At 46.7% G+C, this 17,266-nt stretch overlaps 1 protein-coding gene across 3 annotated transcripts in view; it reads left to right on the top strand.

The window, feature by feature from the left end:
• The window catches only part of LOC116358645 (uncharacterized), a 98,116-nt gene that overhangs the window by 70,554 nt on the left and 10,296 nt on the right, over positions 1-17,266 (top strand). For all 3 annotated transcript variants that reach the window (XM_031810762.1, XM_031810761.1, XM_031810763.1), the window contains 18 exons: positions 5,695-5,964; positions 6,107-6,364; positions 6,500-6,766; positions 7,005-7,265; positions 7,711-7,971; positions 8,083-8,340; positions 8,445-8,708; positions 9,078-9,341; positions 9,606-9,866; positions 10,038-10,298; positions 10,468-10,728; positions 10,807-11,067; positions 11,370-11,627; positions 12,959-13,219; positions 13,710-13,973; positions 14,238-14,501; positions 14,735-14,992; positions 15,076-15,336. In XM_031810762.1, coding sequence (XP_031666622.1) covers positions 5,695-5,964; positions 6,107-6,364; positions 6,500-6,766; positions 7,005-7,265; positions 7,711-7,971; positions 8,083-8,340; positions 8,445-8,708; positions 9,078-9,341; positions 9,606-9,866; positions 10,038-10,298; positions 10,468-10,728; positions 10,807-11,067; positions 11,370-11,627; positions 12,959-13,219; positions 13,710-13,973; positions 14,238-14,501; positions 14,735-14,992; positions 15,076-15,336 — 4,713 coding nt within the window. The remainder of the gene's footprint in view (positions 1-5,694; positions 5,965-6,106; positions 6,365-6,499; positions 6,767-7,004; positions 7,266-7,710; positions 7,972-8,082; positions 8,341-8,444; positions 8,709-9,077; positions 9,342-9,605; positions 9,867-10,037; positions 10,299-10,467; positions 10,729-10,806; positions 11,068-11,369; positions 11,628-12,958; positions 13,220-13,709; positions 13,974-14,237; positions 14,502-14,734; positions 14,993-15,075; positions 15,337-17,266) is intronic.

Below are 17,266 nucleotides of genomic sequence, written 5' to 3'. Positions count from 1 at the left end.
TCCAACCTCTCTTTTAAAAAGCAAATGAAAAAGGTAACTCAAATAACGAAACTCAACCTTCCAAAACATATGAAACTGTTTGACTACAGAGGTAACAAACTGTACTTCAAATCTATGATACTCACCCACTTAACATACTGACTAACTGACTAGCTTGGCCCAAGCTTGCTTTACAACATTAAAACCCATTCAGTCTGTCTGCAAACAGCCTCTCAAAGTGCTTGATATGAAGCTCAATAGCTATAATGTTACATTCTCAGAAAGCATGAGCTCCTCAGTTGGAAAAAATATTGTGCAATACACTGACGCATGTCTTGTATTCAAGATTCTAAATGTCCAGGCTCCCCTCCACTCAGTAATGACCAGATATTGTTCCATGTAATGGAAACAGATTATAATGTTAGAATACATTCCTGCTCAAATTCACCAAGCAACAAATATCAGAACTTTACTTTTCCTTATTCACACCTGAATCCCTTACAGCCCAACATAGCCCAGCGCGCACAACCAACTCTCCTATTCTTACCAGTAGGCAAAAATAGAACCCCTACTCAAACAACGTTCTGCCTTACCTCTATGTTAAGATTAAAAGCAACCTTGACAACTTTCTCTTCTCTTTCGGCTTCACAATTATGAAATGTCCAAGACTTTAAAAGTAACATGTAAATCGCCAAATTTATCAAATACATCAGTCAACCCCTTAGAATAAAAACACATTTCGGTGGGCACAACTCTCTCACAATTTGTGCATAGGCCAGAAAATGAACCTGAGACTCCAGCATGGCAGGCAAGAATTCTACCACTGAACCACCAAAGAAAGCTATTGAAATGATCAAAATAACATTATTTATAATTGTCTGTAGTTGTAAAATTAGGCACGTACTACCGAGACAATTCCCAGAAAATAGCACTAATTTAAAGGTCCAAACATTACTCCTGCGATGATTCTCAATACTCTCACTCTCGTTGTCTCTGTCTCTCTCTTTCTGTATTTTTTATTTTTTTATTTTTTTATTTTATTTAACCTTTATTTAACCAGGTAGGCTAGTTGAGAACACCTTTATTTAACCAGGTAGGCTAGTTGAGAACACCTTTATTTAACCAGGTAGGCTAGTTGAGAACACCTTTATTTAACCAGGTAGGCTAGTTGAGAACACCTTTATTTAACCAGGTAGGCTAGTTGAGAACACCTTTATTTAACCAGGTCGGCTAGTTGAGAACACCTTTATTTAACCAGGTAGGCTAGTTGAGAACAAGTTCTCATTTGCAACTGCGACCTGGCCAAGATAAAGCATAGCAGTGTGAGCAGACAACAAAGAGTTACACATGGAGTAAACAATTAACAAGTCAATAACACAGTAGAAAACAAAGGGGGAGTCTATATACAATGTGTGCAAAAGGCATGAGGAGGTAGGTAAATAATTACAATTTTGCAGATTAACACTGGAGTGATGAATGATCAGATGGTCATGTACAGGTAGAGATATTGGTGTGCAAAAGAGCAGAAAAGTAAATAAATAAAAACAGTATGGGGATGAGGTAGGTGAAGAAGGGTGGGCTATTTACCAATAGACTATGTACAGCTGCAGCGATCGGTTAGCTGCTCAGATAGCTGATGTTTGAAGTTGGTGAGGGAGATAAAAGTCTCCAACTTCAGCGATTTTTGCAATTCGTTCCAGTCACAGGCAGCAGAGTACTGGAACGAAAGGCGGCCGAATGAGGTGTTGGCTTTAGGGATGATCAGTGAGATACACCTGCTGGAGCGCGTGCTACGGATGGGTGTTGCCATCGTGACCAGTGAGCTGAGATAAGGCGGAGCTTTACCTAGCATGGACTTGTAGATGACCTGGAGCCAGTGGGTCTGGCGACGAATATGTAGCGAGGGCCAGCCGACTAGAGCATACAAGTCGCAGTGGTGGGTGGTATAAGGTGCTTTAGTGACAAAACGGATGGCACTGTGATAAACTGCATCCAGTTTGCTGAGTAGAGTGTTGGAAGCCATTTTGTAGATGACATCGCCGAAGTCGAGGATCGGTAGGATAGTCAGTTTTACTAGGGTAAGCTTGGCGGCGTGAGTGAAGGAGGCTTTGTTGCGGAATAGAAAGCCGACTCTTGATTTGATTTTCGATTGGAGATGTTTGATATGAGTCTGGAAGGAGAGTTTGCAGTCTAGCCAGACACCTAGGTACTTATAGACGTCCACATATTCTAGGTCGGAACCATCCAGGGTGGCGATGCTAGTCGGGCATGCGGGTGCAGGCAGCGACCGGTTGAAAAGCATGCATTTGGTTTTACTAGCGTTTAAGAGCAGTTGGAGGCCACGGAAGGAGTGTTGTATGGCATTGAAGCTTGTTTGGAGGTTAGATAGCACAGTGTCCAAAGACGGGCCGAAAGTATATAGAATGGTGTCGTCTGCGTAGAGGTGGATCAGGGAATCGCCCGCAGCAAGAGCAACATCATTGATATACACAGAGAAAAGAGTCGGCCCGAGAATTGAACCCTGTGGCACCCCCATAGAGACTGCCAGAGGACCAGACAGCATGCCCTCCGATTTGACGCACTGAACTCTGTCTGCAAAGTAATTGGTGAACCAGGCAAGGCAGTCATCAGAAAAACCGAGGCTCCTGAGTCTGCCGATAAGAATATGGTGATTGACAGAGTCGAAAGCCTTGGCAAGGTCGATGAAGACGGCTGCACAGTACTGTCTTTTATCGATGGCGGTTATGATATCGTTGAGTACCTTGAGTGTGGCTGAGGTGCACCCATGACCGGCTCGGAAACCAGATTGCACAGCGGAGAAGGTACGGTGGGATTCGAGATGGTCAGTGACCTGTTTGTTGACTTGGCTTTCGAAGACCTTAGATAGGCAGGGCAGGATGGATATAGGTCTGTAACAGTTTGGGTCCAGGGTGTCTCCCCCTTTGAAGAGGGGGATGACTGCGGCAGCTTTCCAATCCTTGGGGATCTCAGACGATATGAAAGAGAGGTTGAACAGGCTGGTAATAGGGGTTGCGACAATGGTGGCAGATAGTTTCAGAAATAGAGGGTCCAGATTGTCAAGCCCAGCTGATTTGTACGGGTCCAGGTTTTGCAGCTCTTTCAGAACATCTGCTATCTGGATTTGGTTAAAGGAGAACCTGGAGAGGCTTGGGCGAGGAGCTGCGGGGGGGGCGGAGCTGTTGGCCGAGGTTGAAGTAGCCAGGCGGAAGGCATGGCCAGCCGTTGAGAAATGCTTATTGAAGTTTTCGATAATCATGGATTTATCAGTGGTGACCGTGTTACCTAGCCTCAGTGCAGTGGGCAGCTGGGAGGAGGTGCTCTTGTTCTCCATGGACTTCACGGTGTCCCAGAACTTTTTGGAGTTGGAGCTACAGGATGCAAACTTCTGCCTGAAGAAGCTGGCCCCTTATCTTCTCTCCTGCCTTTCCCTTTGGTCTTACAGTTTTTGGAAATATGCCCTGGTTTATGCCTTGCAGTCTCTAGCAAAATGGCCAGTTTGATCACAATTAAAACATTTCCAATCGCTCCCGGTCCATTTACCACTGTCTTTCCCAGGTTTCCTACCTTTGAATCCTCCCTTATCTACAATTACCCCGATAGTTACTATTAGATACTCTGCTCCTTTCTGTTCTTTCTTCTCTTTTCCTTTCCACTTGCCTCCTTTTCCGGGCTTCAGACAGCCACACCGTAGCTGTGTCTAGTCCCCAACCTGCTGTTTCTGTTGATTATCTACACACGTCTTATGTATCTGCCTTAATCTCACAATTTATATGTATGTGCTTTTACCTATGTGTGTGCTTTCTACTGTTATTACCTATGTGTGTGCTTTCTACTGTTATTACCTATGTGTGTGCTTTCTACTGTTATTACCTATGTGTGTGCTTTCTACTGTTATTACCTATGTGTGTGCTTTCTACTGTTATTACCTATGTGTGTGCTTTCTACTGTTATTACCTATGTGTGTGCTTTCTACTGTTATTACCTATGTGTGTGCTTTCTACTGTTATTACCTATGTGTGTGCTTTCTACTGTTATTACCTATGTGTGTGCTTTCTACTGTTATTACCTATGTGTGTGTACTTTTACTTTCTATGTTGATAAATACCTCCCGTTGATCTCTCCTAGGATCTTAGAATAATTATTTGTATGACTTTTGACAGATCATTAGGTCTCACGTGTATACAACTATAGGCTATTTCCCAGGGGTTGTAAGGCCCTGGTTAACAGCCCATTTTCCCGTAGTTTCTTATGACTTTCAACTGATTAATATATCTATCTTAGACACAAGTAATTATCCTTGTTGAAAACTTTTTATGTGCCTTCTCACAATCTATGGGTGTACCTCATTCCTCAACTCTTCCACCCATGGTGCCCTCTATTGGTTTTCAGAAAATGTTCCTATACGGTATAGGGTTATATGGTTGTTATTTACCTACGCGCGTTCTTACAATAATCCTAAACCCTTTTCAATTGGATTTCTATCTGTTAACTATTTTAATGTATCTCCACGCCAAACAAGTTCAATCCCCCTGTGTACTTTCAACAGTCTTGGACTATCTCGATACCGGCTAGTTTCCTTTGGTAATGGCCTTAACTACCACAAATCATTTCAGACCTGTCCCTTTGCTTCAGTGATCTGTTACCCAGTGCCGCCAACACTAACATAGATACTTTTGTATTTAAACTTTCTCTACATTAGATTATACGGACAGTATACCCGATACAAATCAATACTGTTAGTTATACAGCTAAAGTCCTCCCTCACATTTATCTTGACCAATGCTTCTAAGTCAATTTTAGTAAGTTTAGAATTTAACCCCAAACTACTGAATAAAGATTACTGACCTTATCCTTGCAGCTGAGATTCAATTTTGGTTGGATCTCGTCACCGTTTCTGTCGTGTACCAGTTCGCCACTGGCCTGTAAAGAACCCTCAGAATGGGGCCAGGTCTTTAATCTACGGATCTACGATCCGCCCGTGCACGGTTTTTGGCGCTCCCATGGGACGACAGAAACAGGTACTGAGATCCGGCTCGAAGTACCAAGTTGTCACGATAATTTTCAATCCCAATGATGATAACTAAACAATTATTTAAGCTTTGACCAATCCCCGAAGTTTGTAAAACCCTGGGTTTAATGATAAATAGGCAAAGACTCGAGATTCTGCAAAAGGTTTGTAAGCTTTATTCACTAGAACGTTCTAAAGTCAACCAAAATTTGAACATTATTTATAACCCCCTCTACACACACACACACACACACACGGACACAGACAGTTTTATCACTTTTCTACCAGCCTTGGCAGTTTCTCACCGTTCTCTCCTCTCCTCCCTAGATTAGAGAGGCCTTGGAAGGGCCCTCCTGTTGTCAGGTCATGTGTAGTCTACCAGCCTCTGTTTTCTCCCTCTTAACTTGTCCCACACATACATTATTGGATTATATAGTATTATAATTCTAATACATTTCACATAGTCTTATATGTTTCAGGGTGGAATTCTTTAGTCATTACTTTAAACATATAAATTCCTTTATCACTCATACATCTTTCCCCTGAACCTGATGGAGGATCTGACACATTAACGCAAGATTTTAGTTCTGGGTGTCCAAGATTCCATTCTTCATTACATTCCCACTTGTTGGACTTGAGTTAGCAACTGTATACTCTAGAACTTCTGTTGTCTCTGGACTGCTCAGCACTGTGTCCACCCATCGACCTGGAGGGCATGGTGTCCTGTTCCACCAACATCCTGTCCCTGACCTGGGATGCCAGCCCAGTGTACGGGGCCAATTACATCTTACACTCCCAGAAGATAGGGGGCGCTAACACCACCACTTCATACCCAACCTCTAACACCTCCCTATTCATCACCGGCCTGCAGTGCGGGGAACGCTACGAATTCCAGGTCGTCACTAGCGACGGGACCTGCAACAGCAGTCTGAGCCGTCCACTGGAGATGGATACAGGTAAGCAGAGCCTCACTGTTGGTTCAATAACTAATTATAACCTAATATGATCAATTTGCTAATCTTCTGCTTGGGTGAAACACATGCTCACCACCCATTGGCTGACATCTCATCACATGACCTCTGTCTCTCTGCCCATCAGCTCCATGCCAGCCAACCCACCTGGCTGCACATGTGGACTGTGGAACCAACCGAGGCAACATCTCCTGGTTCGAGAGCGTTGGTGCCTCCTACTATGTCGCTGAGGTGACGGGTGGCCATGGGCACGTGGCTTCTTGTACCTCCAACGATACCTCCTGTGCGGTGAAACTGCACTGCGGGCGGACGTACTCGGCTACACTGGTTGCCTCCACTGACTCCTGCAACAGTACTCTACACGCCACCATTGAATTTGACTCAGGTAAGACATACATAAACTCCCCCAAACACACTGCACTCTTTACACAGTCATTCTGTTTTTGTGCTTTCAAAACCCAATATGTCACATATGTAAGACAATCACACATTTCACTCTCCTCTCTCTTCCTTCGCCCAGCCCCCTGTCTGCCTGGGAACGTGTTGGCAGAGCTGGACTGTATCTCCAACATGTTAGCGGTCCAGTGGCAGCCGACCACTGGGGATGCAGACGACACCTACACAGCCCTGGCCATCGGCAGTGACGGCTACCAGGCCTCCTGTAACTCCACCTCTAACTCCTGCAGCATCCCCAATCTGCAGTGTGGCCAGACCTACGAGGTGGCTGTCACCTCGTCCTCCATCAACTGTTCCATCATCGCTGGATCAGACTACCGTGTTCAGTCTGGTACGTGGGCTCTAGTTCTGACAAATTAGGTGTATTTTCCAATATCCACACTAGCACTTAGAATATGCTCAATACATGACCTCATTATAAAAAGCTAGTGTGAATATGTCGAGAAATGAAATGACGAGGGTCCTGACCCACGTGACCTGACCAGGAGAAACTGGGCATTAGTTATTAACACCTCTCTCCCCCTTTCCCTTCCACTCTCTTCTCCCCTGTCTCCCTCTCCCCTCTCCAGCCCCCTGTAAGCCCCAGAACACCACGGTGGACCTGGAGTGCAGCACCAACGTTGCCACGGTGATCTGGGATCTGACCAGCACGTCTCAGAACTACACGGTGACGGCCACGGACATGTCAGGCACCAACACCAGCTGCAGCACCAACGAGACCAGTTGCTCCTTCTCCCAGCTGAGTTGTGGCGAGATGTACACCTTCAGCGTCATGGGCCATACCAACGTGTGCATGAGCGAGGTCAGCTCTCCCATGCAGATGCTCACAGGTACTCGTGCACCTACAGTTCTCGTACATTTGACAGAGGAAATGTATGATAAATATAAAACAGTTCTACCTCGTTCATTTTACATGAATACAATACAATGTATTGCCCCAGGCCACACAATATAACTTTTTGATGTTATTTAAAAGCCATTATCAGGAGCAAAATATGGCCTACCACCAAGCTGCTTAGATAAAGCTCCCCTCTCTCTCTCCCTCTCCATCTCTTTATCTCTCTCTCCCTCCATCCCTCTCTCTCCATCCTGCTCTCTCTCCCTCCATCCCCCGCTCTCTACCTCTATCTCTTTATCTCTCTCCCTCTATCCCTCTCTCTCTCTCCCTCCATCCCTCTCTCTCTCTCTACGGCCATCCCTCTCTCTCTCTCTCTCTCCCCTTCACCCCTCCCTCCGTCCCTCTCTCTCTGTCCCTCTATCCCTTTCTCTCTCCAGCTCCTTGCGTGTCCACTAACATAGCCTCCAGTCTAGACTGTGGTACAGACATGGCCTTCATCACTTGGAACAGTGCCGTGGGAGCTACAGCCTACACCGTACAGGCGGAGGGTAACCATGGTCACAAGTCCTCCTGCAGCGACACAGGCACACAATGTTCGCTTAAAAACCTGGCATGCGGGCAGGAATACTCTGTTGTTGTTGTAGCAATGCACACCGGCTGTCCTGGTCCAGGCAGTCAGGCTGTAACGTTCACTACAGGTAAATACAGTGTAGTTTAACAGTCCATATTTTCTACCTCCACTATAGAACATTCTGACACTCTTTTATTCACTCTTTCATGAGCTTTCGTCTGCCTTTTTTCCCCTTCAGCTCCCTGCTCTCCTCAATCTGTGGAAACCCAACTGGACTGCACGTCTGGAAGGTTGAATGTTTCATGGCTACCGAGTGTCGGGGCGACCCGCTACCACGCCATGGTGCAAGACAGAAGTAACGTCATGATGTGTGACACCAATACAACTTCCTGTGTTGTCCCCAACCTGAGCTGTGGCAACGCCTACAACGTTACCATAGTAGCACAGGGCCAATCCTGCAACAGATCCCACAGCGCAGCCAATGAGATTTCAACAGGTAAGAAAACAAGGAAGACGTTGTTTAATTGATGACCATTACTTAATGGTTGATCTACTGTATGTTAGTCTTGACCATGCCCCCTCTCCCACTCTGCCCCCCAGCACCCTGCCCCCCTACCTCCCTCTCAGCCACTGTGGACTGCTCCACCAACATCGCTATGGTCACCTGGGACTCCCAGAATGCACAGGGGGTGGTGTACAGTGCTCGGGCATCAGACGTACAGGGTAGTTCAGTAGAATGTAACACCACAGACTCTAACTGTGCTCTGACTAAGCTGCAGTGTGGCAGTGAATACAATGTCACCGTCACAGCCTCAAAGGACAACTGCTCGAGCATCCCAAGCTTGACGTTTACCTTCACTACAGGTCAGTGACACGTCAGTGGGATAGTTATATTATCTACTGAGCAAATCTGAAAATATATGACATTGGGAGGTCGGTGGCACCTTCATTTGGAAGGACGGGCTCTTGGTAACGGCTGGAGCGGAATTAGTGGGAATGTATCACATACATCAAACACGTGATTTCCATGTTTGATGCCATTCCATTTGCTCCATTCCAGCCATTACTATGAGCCGTCCTCCCCTCAGCAGCCTCCTGTGATTGTACACTATGTAAGGTTTGTAAGATAAGATAGTACTTTATTAATCCCGCAAAGGGGAAATTTGATGAATAAAGTACTAACTTATTTTGTATAAAGGTTGTAACAACGTTCTCACCTGTCCCCTCCCTCAGCGCCCTGTGTGCCCCTCCTCTCTGATGTCCAGCTGCTCTGCTCCTCTGACTCCGCCTCTATCACCTGGGCAACGGCTGCAGGGGCGGAGCTGTATGAAGTCACAGCGGAAGACGGCCAGGGTGGGAGCCTGCAGTGTAACTCCAGGGATGTCACTTCCTGCCAGGTGTCCAGCCTGCAGTGTGGACAGCAGTATGTTTTCAGTGTGACTGCCTCAGACAGGCTGTGTGCCAGCCCTCCCAGTGCTATGATACAGTCAATGACAGGTACAACTGTGTGTGTGTGTGTGTGTGTGTGTGTGTGTGTGTGTGTGTGTGTGTGTGTGTGTGTGTGTGTGTGTGTGTGTGTTTCTATATTCAAGTATGTGTGCGAGTCTCTCTGCTTGTGCCCATTCAGGACCCAGGCTTTAGTACACACAGGTCACAGATCCTATTGTGAGGCCAGTCTAGCCAAGTGAAAACCTTTGAAACTCATAACCCAGTTTCTGTACTGGCTGACATTCTAACATGTTTCTGTGTTTCCCCCTGCAGCCCCTTGTCCTCCGCAGAACATCCACACCTCAGTGGGCTGTGAGAACCGCACCGCCTACATTAGCTGGGCCCACAGCCAGGGGGCGCTGTCTTATACAGCTAGACTACACAGGGCTGGTGGAGAGGCAGCTTCCTGCTCCTCCAATGCCACCGGCTGTGACATCACTTCCCTTCCCTGCGGAGAGACGTACACAGTGACGGTGACTGCAGAGGGACATACCTGCAACAGCTCCCAAAGCTCGGAATCCTCTATCAAGACAGGTGTGTTACTTAGGCAACCAAGCAAACCATGACCCTAACCAAACCTATATATATATACAGTAAATCATACCAATGTAACTGGTAACCAACACCAGCTACTAATCACAGGGCTGCTATATGACTCCATCCCAGATCCATCTAATTCCATGTCATTCTGATGTTCCCTCCCAGCTCCATGTGTGCCCTCTGCTCCCGTGTCCAACCTGAGCTGCAGCACCAACATGGCCGCCATGACCTGGAACAGCAGCCTGGGGGCCGACCTTTACTCTGTAATAGCCAATAGCAGTGCAGGTCACTCTGGCAACTGCCAATCAGCAGGCATGAGTTGTGAACTGACGACCTTACTGTGTGGACAGACATACACGGTCACAGTGACAGCTCAGGACAGCATGTGCACCAGCGCTAGCAGCCAGTCAGTGGAAGTCAAGACAGGTGGGTTGTTGTGCATAGACATCTAATGACATGGAATGATTTCTAATGCAGAAAGGCTACCCGCACACCGAATCATGTTATCACATTGTCTTTTAAAATCACAAAGGTCATGGTTTTAAAGCTCACGGTCATTCTATTGTACATTATGTAATCTCAATCTCCTTTCCAGTTCCCTGCGTGCCCACCTATGTCATGACCACTTCTGACTGCCTGTCCAATGCTGTGACTGCTTCCTGGTTTGCGAGTGACGGTTCAGAGTACTACACCGCCACGTTGGAGGACGGTGACGGCATGTCTACCACCTGTAAGTCGATGGGGAAGCAATGTAACGTCACAGGACTTCAGTGTGGACAGGTCTACCATGTGACTGTAGCTGGGTCAGATGACCAGTGCACCAGCCCACAGAGCGTTGACACCCATACCCACTCAGGTAGGAACCACACACACATACACACACACATACACACACAGGAGCATCCGGTAACATTTCTCTCCATCAATCCCACAGTGCCTTGCTTGCCCAGCTCCATTCAGGCCATCATGGACTGCGAGGCGGTCTCCGCCACCGTATCCTGGCAACCCAGCGCCGGCGCCTTGTCCTACGTCACCATGGTAACGGCCAGGTCGGGCCACAACGCTAGCTGTGCCACCAACCACACCAACTGTGAAATGAGTGGTCTGGAATGTGGGGAGGAACACACTGTGACTGTGAAGGCTCTGGGAAAGAGCTGCAGTAGTGTGGCACAGATGACAGGACACCTCACCACAGGTGAGAGGGAGGGAGGGAGGGAGGGAGGGAGGGAGGGAGGGAGGGAGGGAGGGAGGGAGGGAGGGAGGGAGGGAGGGAGGGAGGGAGGGAGGGAGGGAGGGAGGGAGGGAGGGAGGGAGGGAGGGAGGGAGGGAGGGAGGGAGGGACACCAGTAATAACCCTGTTAATACACCTATGTAATAACCTTGTAATAACCTTGTAATAACCCCTATGTAACACCCCTCTGTCCCATGTATTAAACAAATACATACTGTAATCAGATCTATATAACAACAAGTAACCTCTTTCCCTCTCTCCCCCAGAGCCCTGTGTGCCCATGTATCTCAGTGTGTCCTACAGCCTGTCCATCGCTCAGCTGTTCTGGGACATGGCTAAAGGTGCCAGCTCCTACTCTGCCCAGGCCATCACTGACCAGGGCCTTACGGTCAGCTGTCACACCAACGAAACCTACTGTGACCTGCCCGGCATGGCCTGCGGACAGATCTACAATGTCACCGTCTCTGCTAGCAACAGCGCCTGTAACAACAGTGTCACCACCAAGCCCTACATCCTGATGACAGGTCAGTCATGTGAGCAGGATGTAGGTTGGGATTGGCTAGAGAGAGGATGGGAGGGGTTAGTGGGGTGGTTTAAAAAGCAGCTATAATTTGGAATAAGTTCAATAAAAGTACCGGAAGATATTGAGATAACATTCTTAGATAGCGCTCATAGATAACCTTCTTAGATAACGCTCATAGATAACCTTCTTAGTTAGCGCTCATAGATAACCTTCTTAGATAGCGCTCATAGATAACCTTCTTAGATAACGCTCATAGATAACCTTCTTAGATAGCGCTCATAGATAACCTTCTTAGATAACGCTCATAGATAACCTTCTTAGATAACGCTCATAGTTAACCCTGATAGATAACACCCATAGATAACCTTCTTAGATAACGCTCATAGATGACCTTCTTAGATAGTGCTCATAGATAACCTTCTTAGATAGCGCTCATAGATAACCTTCTTAGATAGCGCTCATAGATAACCTTCTTAGATAACGCTCATAGATAACCTTCTTAGATAACGCTCATAGATAACCCTGATAGATAACGCTCATAGATAACCTTCTTAGATAACGCTCATAGATAACCCTGATAGATAACGCTCATAGATAACCTTCTTAGATAACGCTCATAGATAACCCTGATAGATAACGCTCATAGACAACCCTGATAGATAACGCTCATAGACAACCCTGATAGATAACGCTCATAGATAACCCTGACAGATAACGCTCATAGATAACCCTGATAGATAACGCTCATAGATAACCCTGATAGATAACGCTCATAGATAACCCTGATAGATAACGCTCATAGATAACCCTGATAGATAACGCCCATAGATAACCCTGATAGATAACGCCCATAGATAACCCTGACAGATAACGCTCATAGATAACCCTGATAGATAACGCTCATAGATAACCCTGATAGATAACGCTCATAGATAACCCTGATAGATAACGCTCATAGATAACCCTGATAGATAACGCCCATAGATTATTTTTATTTGCTATTATTGAACCTTTATTTAACATTTAAGAACACATTCTTATTTACAATGACGTCCTAGGAACAGTGGGTTAACTGCCTTGTTCAGGTGCAGAACTAACAGATTTTTACCTTGTCAGCTCAGTGATACGATCTAGCAACCTTTCGGTTACTGGCCCAACACTCTAACCACTAGGCTACCTGCTGCCCCATTACAGATAACCCATTACATTTTTCACACTCTGCTTCACATATGTGTGACTGTAGCTTGTGTATTTCTCTTGCGCATGTGTGTGTGTATATATGTGTGTGTGTGTGTATGTATGTGTGTGTGTGTGTGTGTATGTGTCTTTCAGAGCCCTGTCCACCCACCAACGTGCAGGCCAGTATGGACTGTAACACTCTGACAGGCTCTGTCTCCTGGGAAGCGAGTGATGTCGCTGTGGGTTACGCTGTCGTCCTGGGAGGCCAGGATGGCCACTCCATCGACTGTCTCACCACGACAACCAGCTGTGACATGGGAGGGCTGAACTGCGGCACGGTGTACCATGTCTATGTCAGAGCGCTGGGAGTACAGTTCAACAGTTCAGTCTCCTCTGGAGTCAGTCTCTCACCAGGTGAGTACAACACAACACAATACATCTCTACTGACCCATTTTTTTTTGCTGCCACAGTACCCAGCCTGACAGACTGGGAGCCACACAGGGTCAGCCTGACAGACTGGGAGCCACACAGGGTCAGCCTGACAGACTGGGAGCCACACAGGATCAGCCTGACAGACTGGGAGCCACACAGGGTCAGCCTGACAGACTGGGAGCCACACAGGGTCAGCCTGGCAGACTGGGAGCCACACAGGGTCAGCCTGGCAGACTGGGAGTCACACAGAATCAGCCTGACAGACTGGGAGCCACACAGGTTCAGTCTGACAGACTGGGAGTCACACAGGGTCAGCCTCAGAGCAGGGCCCCTGGAGCAGATTTGTCACTTCCCCCAAAAGCTTTTGTCTGAGAAAAGCTTGCAATGCTTACAACAACCCCATTCCCATCTCATGCCCCTGTTTTCAATAATAGTCCCCTACTAACCCTCTGTCCCCTGTCCCCGCCCCAGCCCCATGTCTCCCCAGCAGTGTGCAGGCCCAGGTGGACTGTGGGAGCGATGGCGCTGCCCTGCTGTCCTGGAGCTACACTGATGGAGCCAATAACTATACCCTTTCTGCCAATGGGGTGGAGGGCGAGGCAGTCTCCTGCACCACCCAGCAGAACCACTGTAATGTCACGGGTCTGTCCTGCGGGGGACACTATAACGTCACACTCACCGCCACCAACCAGGAGTGTCAGATCACTGTCCCCATCAACGCCAGCTTCGACACACGTAAGTGGATGTCTGGACAGGTTGCTTTTTACATATACTAGACATTTGTGTGTTCGCAGATGTGAATGATCTGGATAGGTATAAGCAATGTTACAGAGTACAGACGCTCTCCTACCTCCATTGAAAAGCAGGGAGGAACAAACACCATATTGCTTATATCTTTTCAGTTTATTTCCAAACGGATTATCTGACCTGGGTAAACCCTCTTATCTAACCTTCCTCTCATGTGTAACCCCTCGGAATCTCTAACCTTTGACCCCCCAGGTCCGTGCGCGCCCCAGCATGTTGCTGTAGACTTGACATGTGGCACCCAGATAGCCGACCTGTCCTGGGAGGAGAGGTCGGAGGTTGAGCTGTATGTGTCTAGCGCCGCCAGGTGGTCCGATGGGGCAGTGCAGCACTGTAGCTCCATTGGCTCTACCTGTCACTTCACTGACCTGACCTGTGGAGAAACCTACAGCTTCACTGTGACCGCAAGGGCCAACGGCTGCCACAGCCCACCCAGCAACACTGTTCAGATTAACACAGGTACTAGGCTATAGCAGCCAGTTGCACAGTAGACTTAGTTGGCTTCATATTATTAAACATTTTAAATGATCGATTCTGCCACTGTTGTGGTTCATTATTGAATGATTTCACAGTAGGTCCGTCTGACATTGCTCTCTCTCCTGCATCTGTCTCTCTCCCCCATTTCTCTCTCTCTGTCTCTCTCTCTCTTTATCTCCCCATCTCTCTTGCTCCACCATCTCTCCCCCTCTCAGAGCCATGCCAGCCTACGGGTGTTACCTCCCAGCTGTTGTGTAACAGCGAGCAGTTCCTCCTCTCCTGGCACCCGGCCAGCGGCGCGGCGCTCTACATGGTCACCGCCACAGGGAACCTGGGATACGTGGAGGCCTTCAACACCACCGACACCTCCCTGTCGGCCTCGCTGCCCTGCGGACAGACCTACAGTGTCACTCTGCTGGGCCAGGACCAGCGCTGTGACAGCCAGCCCAGCACCCCCATCACCTTGAAAACTGGTACGTTCCAACACCATGCGTGGCACACCGGATCAAATCATGGTTGGAATTATGGGGTGACCTGTATCTCTCTCTCTCTACAGCTCCCTGTGTGCCCCAGGCAGTGGAGACCGATGTAGAGTGTGGGGCCAGCATGGGCTCAGTGAGCTGGATGCCCAGTGACGGTGCCGACACCTACACGGCCATAGCCATCGGACGGGACGCGCACACACACCCGTGTGTCACCAACAACACCTCCTGCACATGGAGCAACCTGCATTGTGGAGAGGAGTACACCGTCCATGTGACGTCAGGGGACGACATCTGCACCAGCTCACCTGGCAACAGCACCATCATCCATATGGGTATGCACAGAGCTTAATCAATGTATTTGTATTAGCGTAGCAAAGATATACAGAATGTCCTGTATCAGATGAATAAAACTGTTGTGGCATGCTACCATTAATGTGATGACTGCTATTCATCAAATAATTACCTCCTACATTTAATTATTACTTGATTAAATTAATCATGTAACCATTAATTAATGAGTAATTCCGGGAACCATGGGAAAGGTTTATTTAATGAGTTACCGCTTCCTGAATTAACTCAAGAATATATCAATATCATACCAGTCATCAATCAATAATTTCCTCATATCAATCTCATTCTGAACGTCGCAATATTCTTGGATATCTGCACGAACCCTAGCCTAAGTGATGAATCAGCATTACACAAATTGGCTTAATTATTTATTTACTAACTAGCTTAATAATCACATAGAATTACATAAAGACACACACATGGTATAGGTTATATGAATTACTAACATAATGCAATGAATAGTCCATGGTGGACTAACCCGATATGAGGGCTTGTTACACAATGGAAAGGGGGTGAGGAAAGAAGAAGAGCGGGAGAGACAAAGAGAGTGGACTTATCGTACATACATGTGGAAGCTCTGCTCATGGGAATATGAATACTTTGCACATGAACGACCTCTCATTCGAAAAGAATTGCAATGTATATATTTGCGGATGGATGTCTTTGTCGTCTCTCTGTTGAACTCGATCCGTCTGTGGGAAGTGGTTCGATGTAAGCCTCTGGTTGTGTAAGTCTATAGTTGTCCACCAGAGGTCACAATGTCCTTCTTAGTTGTATGCTTCTTTGTTCTGGAGTGTTTGTTAGAATGGATACATCAGTGGTGTACCACCCTATGTTCAAGGGGATCTGTATTTCCCTATGTTCGTTAGATAGATACCTAAGAGGTACCTATGATGGTGAGAGGAATTTGTCCTTCCCTCTCATCTTGGTCAATTGTCCTAGACTACGTTACATGAAGAGCTGCAGGCAGTGCATGTTTTAGTCTAGTCTTCACCTTAGTCACTCGTCGAGAGTTTCAGAGGGTCTTACCATTTTCTGGTCTTGTAGTTTTAACCATTTCCAGCCGTGTAGCCACCGCTCCACGCTCTCTTGTCTAATATGTTAATTATTCAGGCCAATGAAGCACTCTGGCCTGAAAGGCGATTCCATCATGCCGACATAATGTCTGTGCTTACGTGGGTGTGGTTACTGACTTGGCCCAGGTTTACACGTAAAACCATTATCTAATTTAGAAGGCTAAAATCACATTTTTTCAAAAGTATTCACATACATTTATTTTATACAACATTTAGATGCAAACCCGATAACTAGGACGTGTACACTTTCAGAGTTACAGTTATCTTGTTATGAAGTCTTTCTGATAATTGTAGTGACATCACAAAATAGGCATACATTTTCCATAATCTATCTGTCATAATTACCAACATGTGTTTTGATGTTCATTGGGAGCATTTTTTGGCAAAGTCTCTCTCTGTTGTAATACTCAGACATTCCATTCTCAATACTGCAGAGCCAAAGGGAAAGTTTCTGAAAGGTATTTACGATCCGTTGTTAAGTCATAAAACCGGGCCTACTTTATGGTTGACGAGCTTGTTGGACAGGGTTAAAGGGTTAAAGAAGTGAAAGCTTATCAGTGATGCTGAGGTTTGAAAAGGTCTTACCGGGAAAAGTACAGATAGGTTTCCTTAGTTTCAATGTTAAGAGAATTTGTCCCAGAAATGCAAAGATGGGAACATGTACTGTAGCTGCTCAGTGGAAAGAAAAGATGTGCCAATTGTGGAGGGGCACATAATGCCAAATTCTGTACTACCATGAAAATAAAATTCTAACCCAAACAAATCCATAATTATGGTGAATTCTTCCACATTCACCATAATTATGGATTTATTTGGGTTAGAATTTTATTTTCAT

This window comes from Oncorhynchus kisutch, linkage group LG30 (genome assembly GCF_002021735.2).
Source record: "Oncorhynchus kisutch isolate 150728-3 linkage group LG30, Okis_V2, whole genome shotgun sequence".
NCBI lineage: Eukaryota > Metazoa > Chordata > Actinopteri > Salmoniformes > Salmonidae > Oncorhynchus > Oncorhynchus kisutch.
The sequence above is the reverse complement of the archived record's forward strand: the minus strand, read 5'-3'. Positions and strand labels throughout refer to the sequence as shown.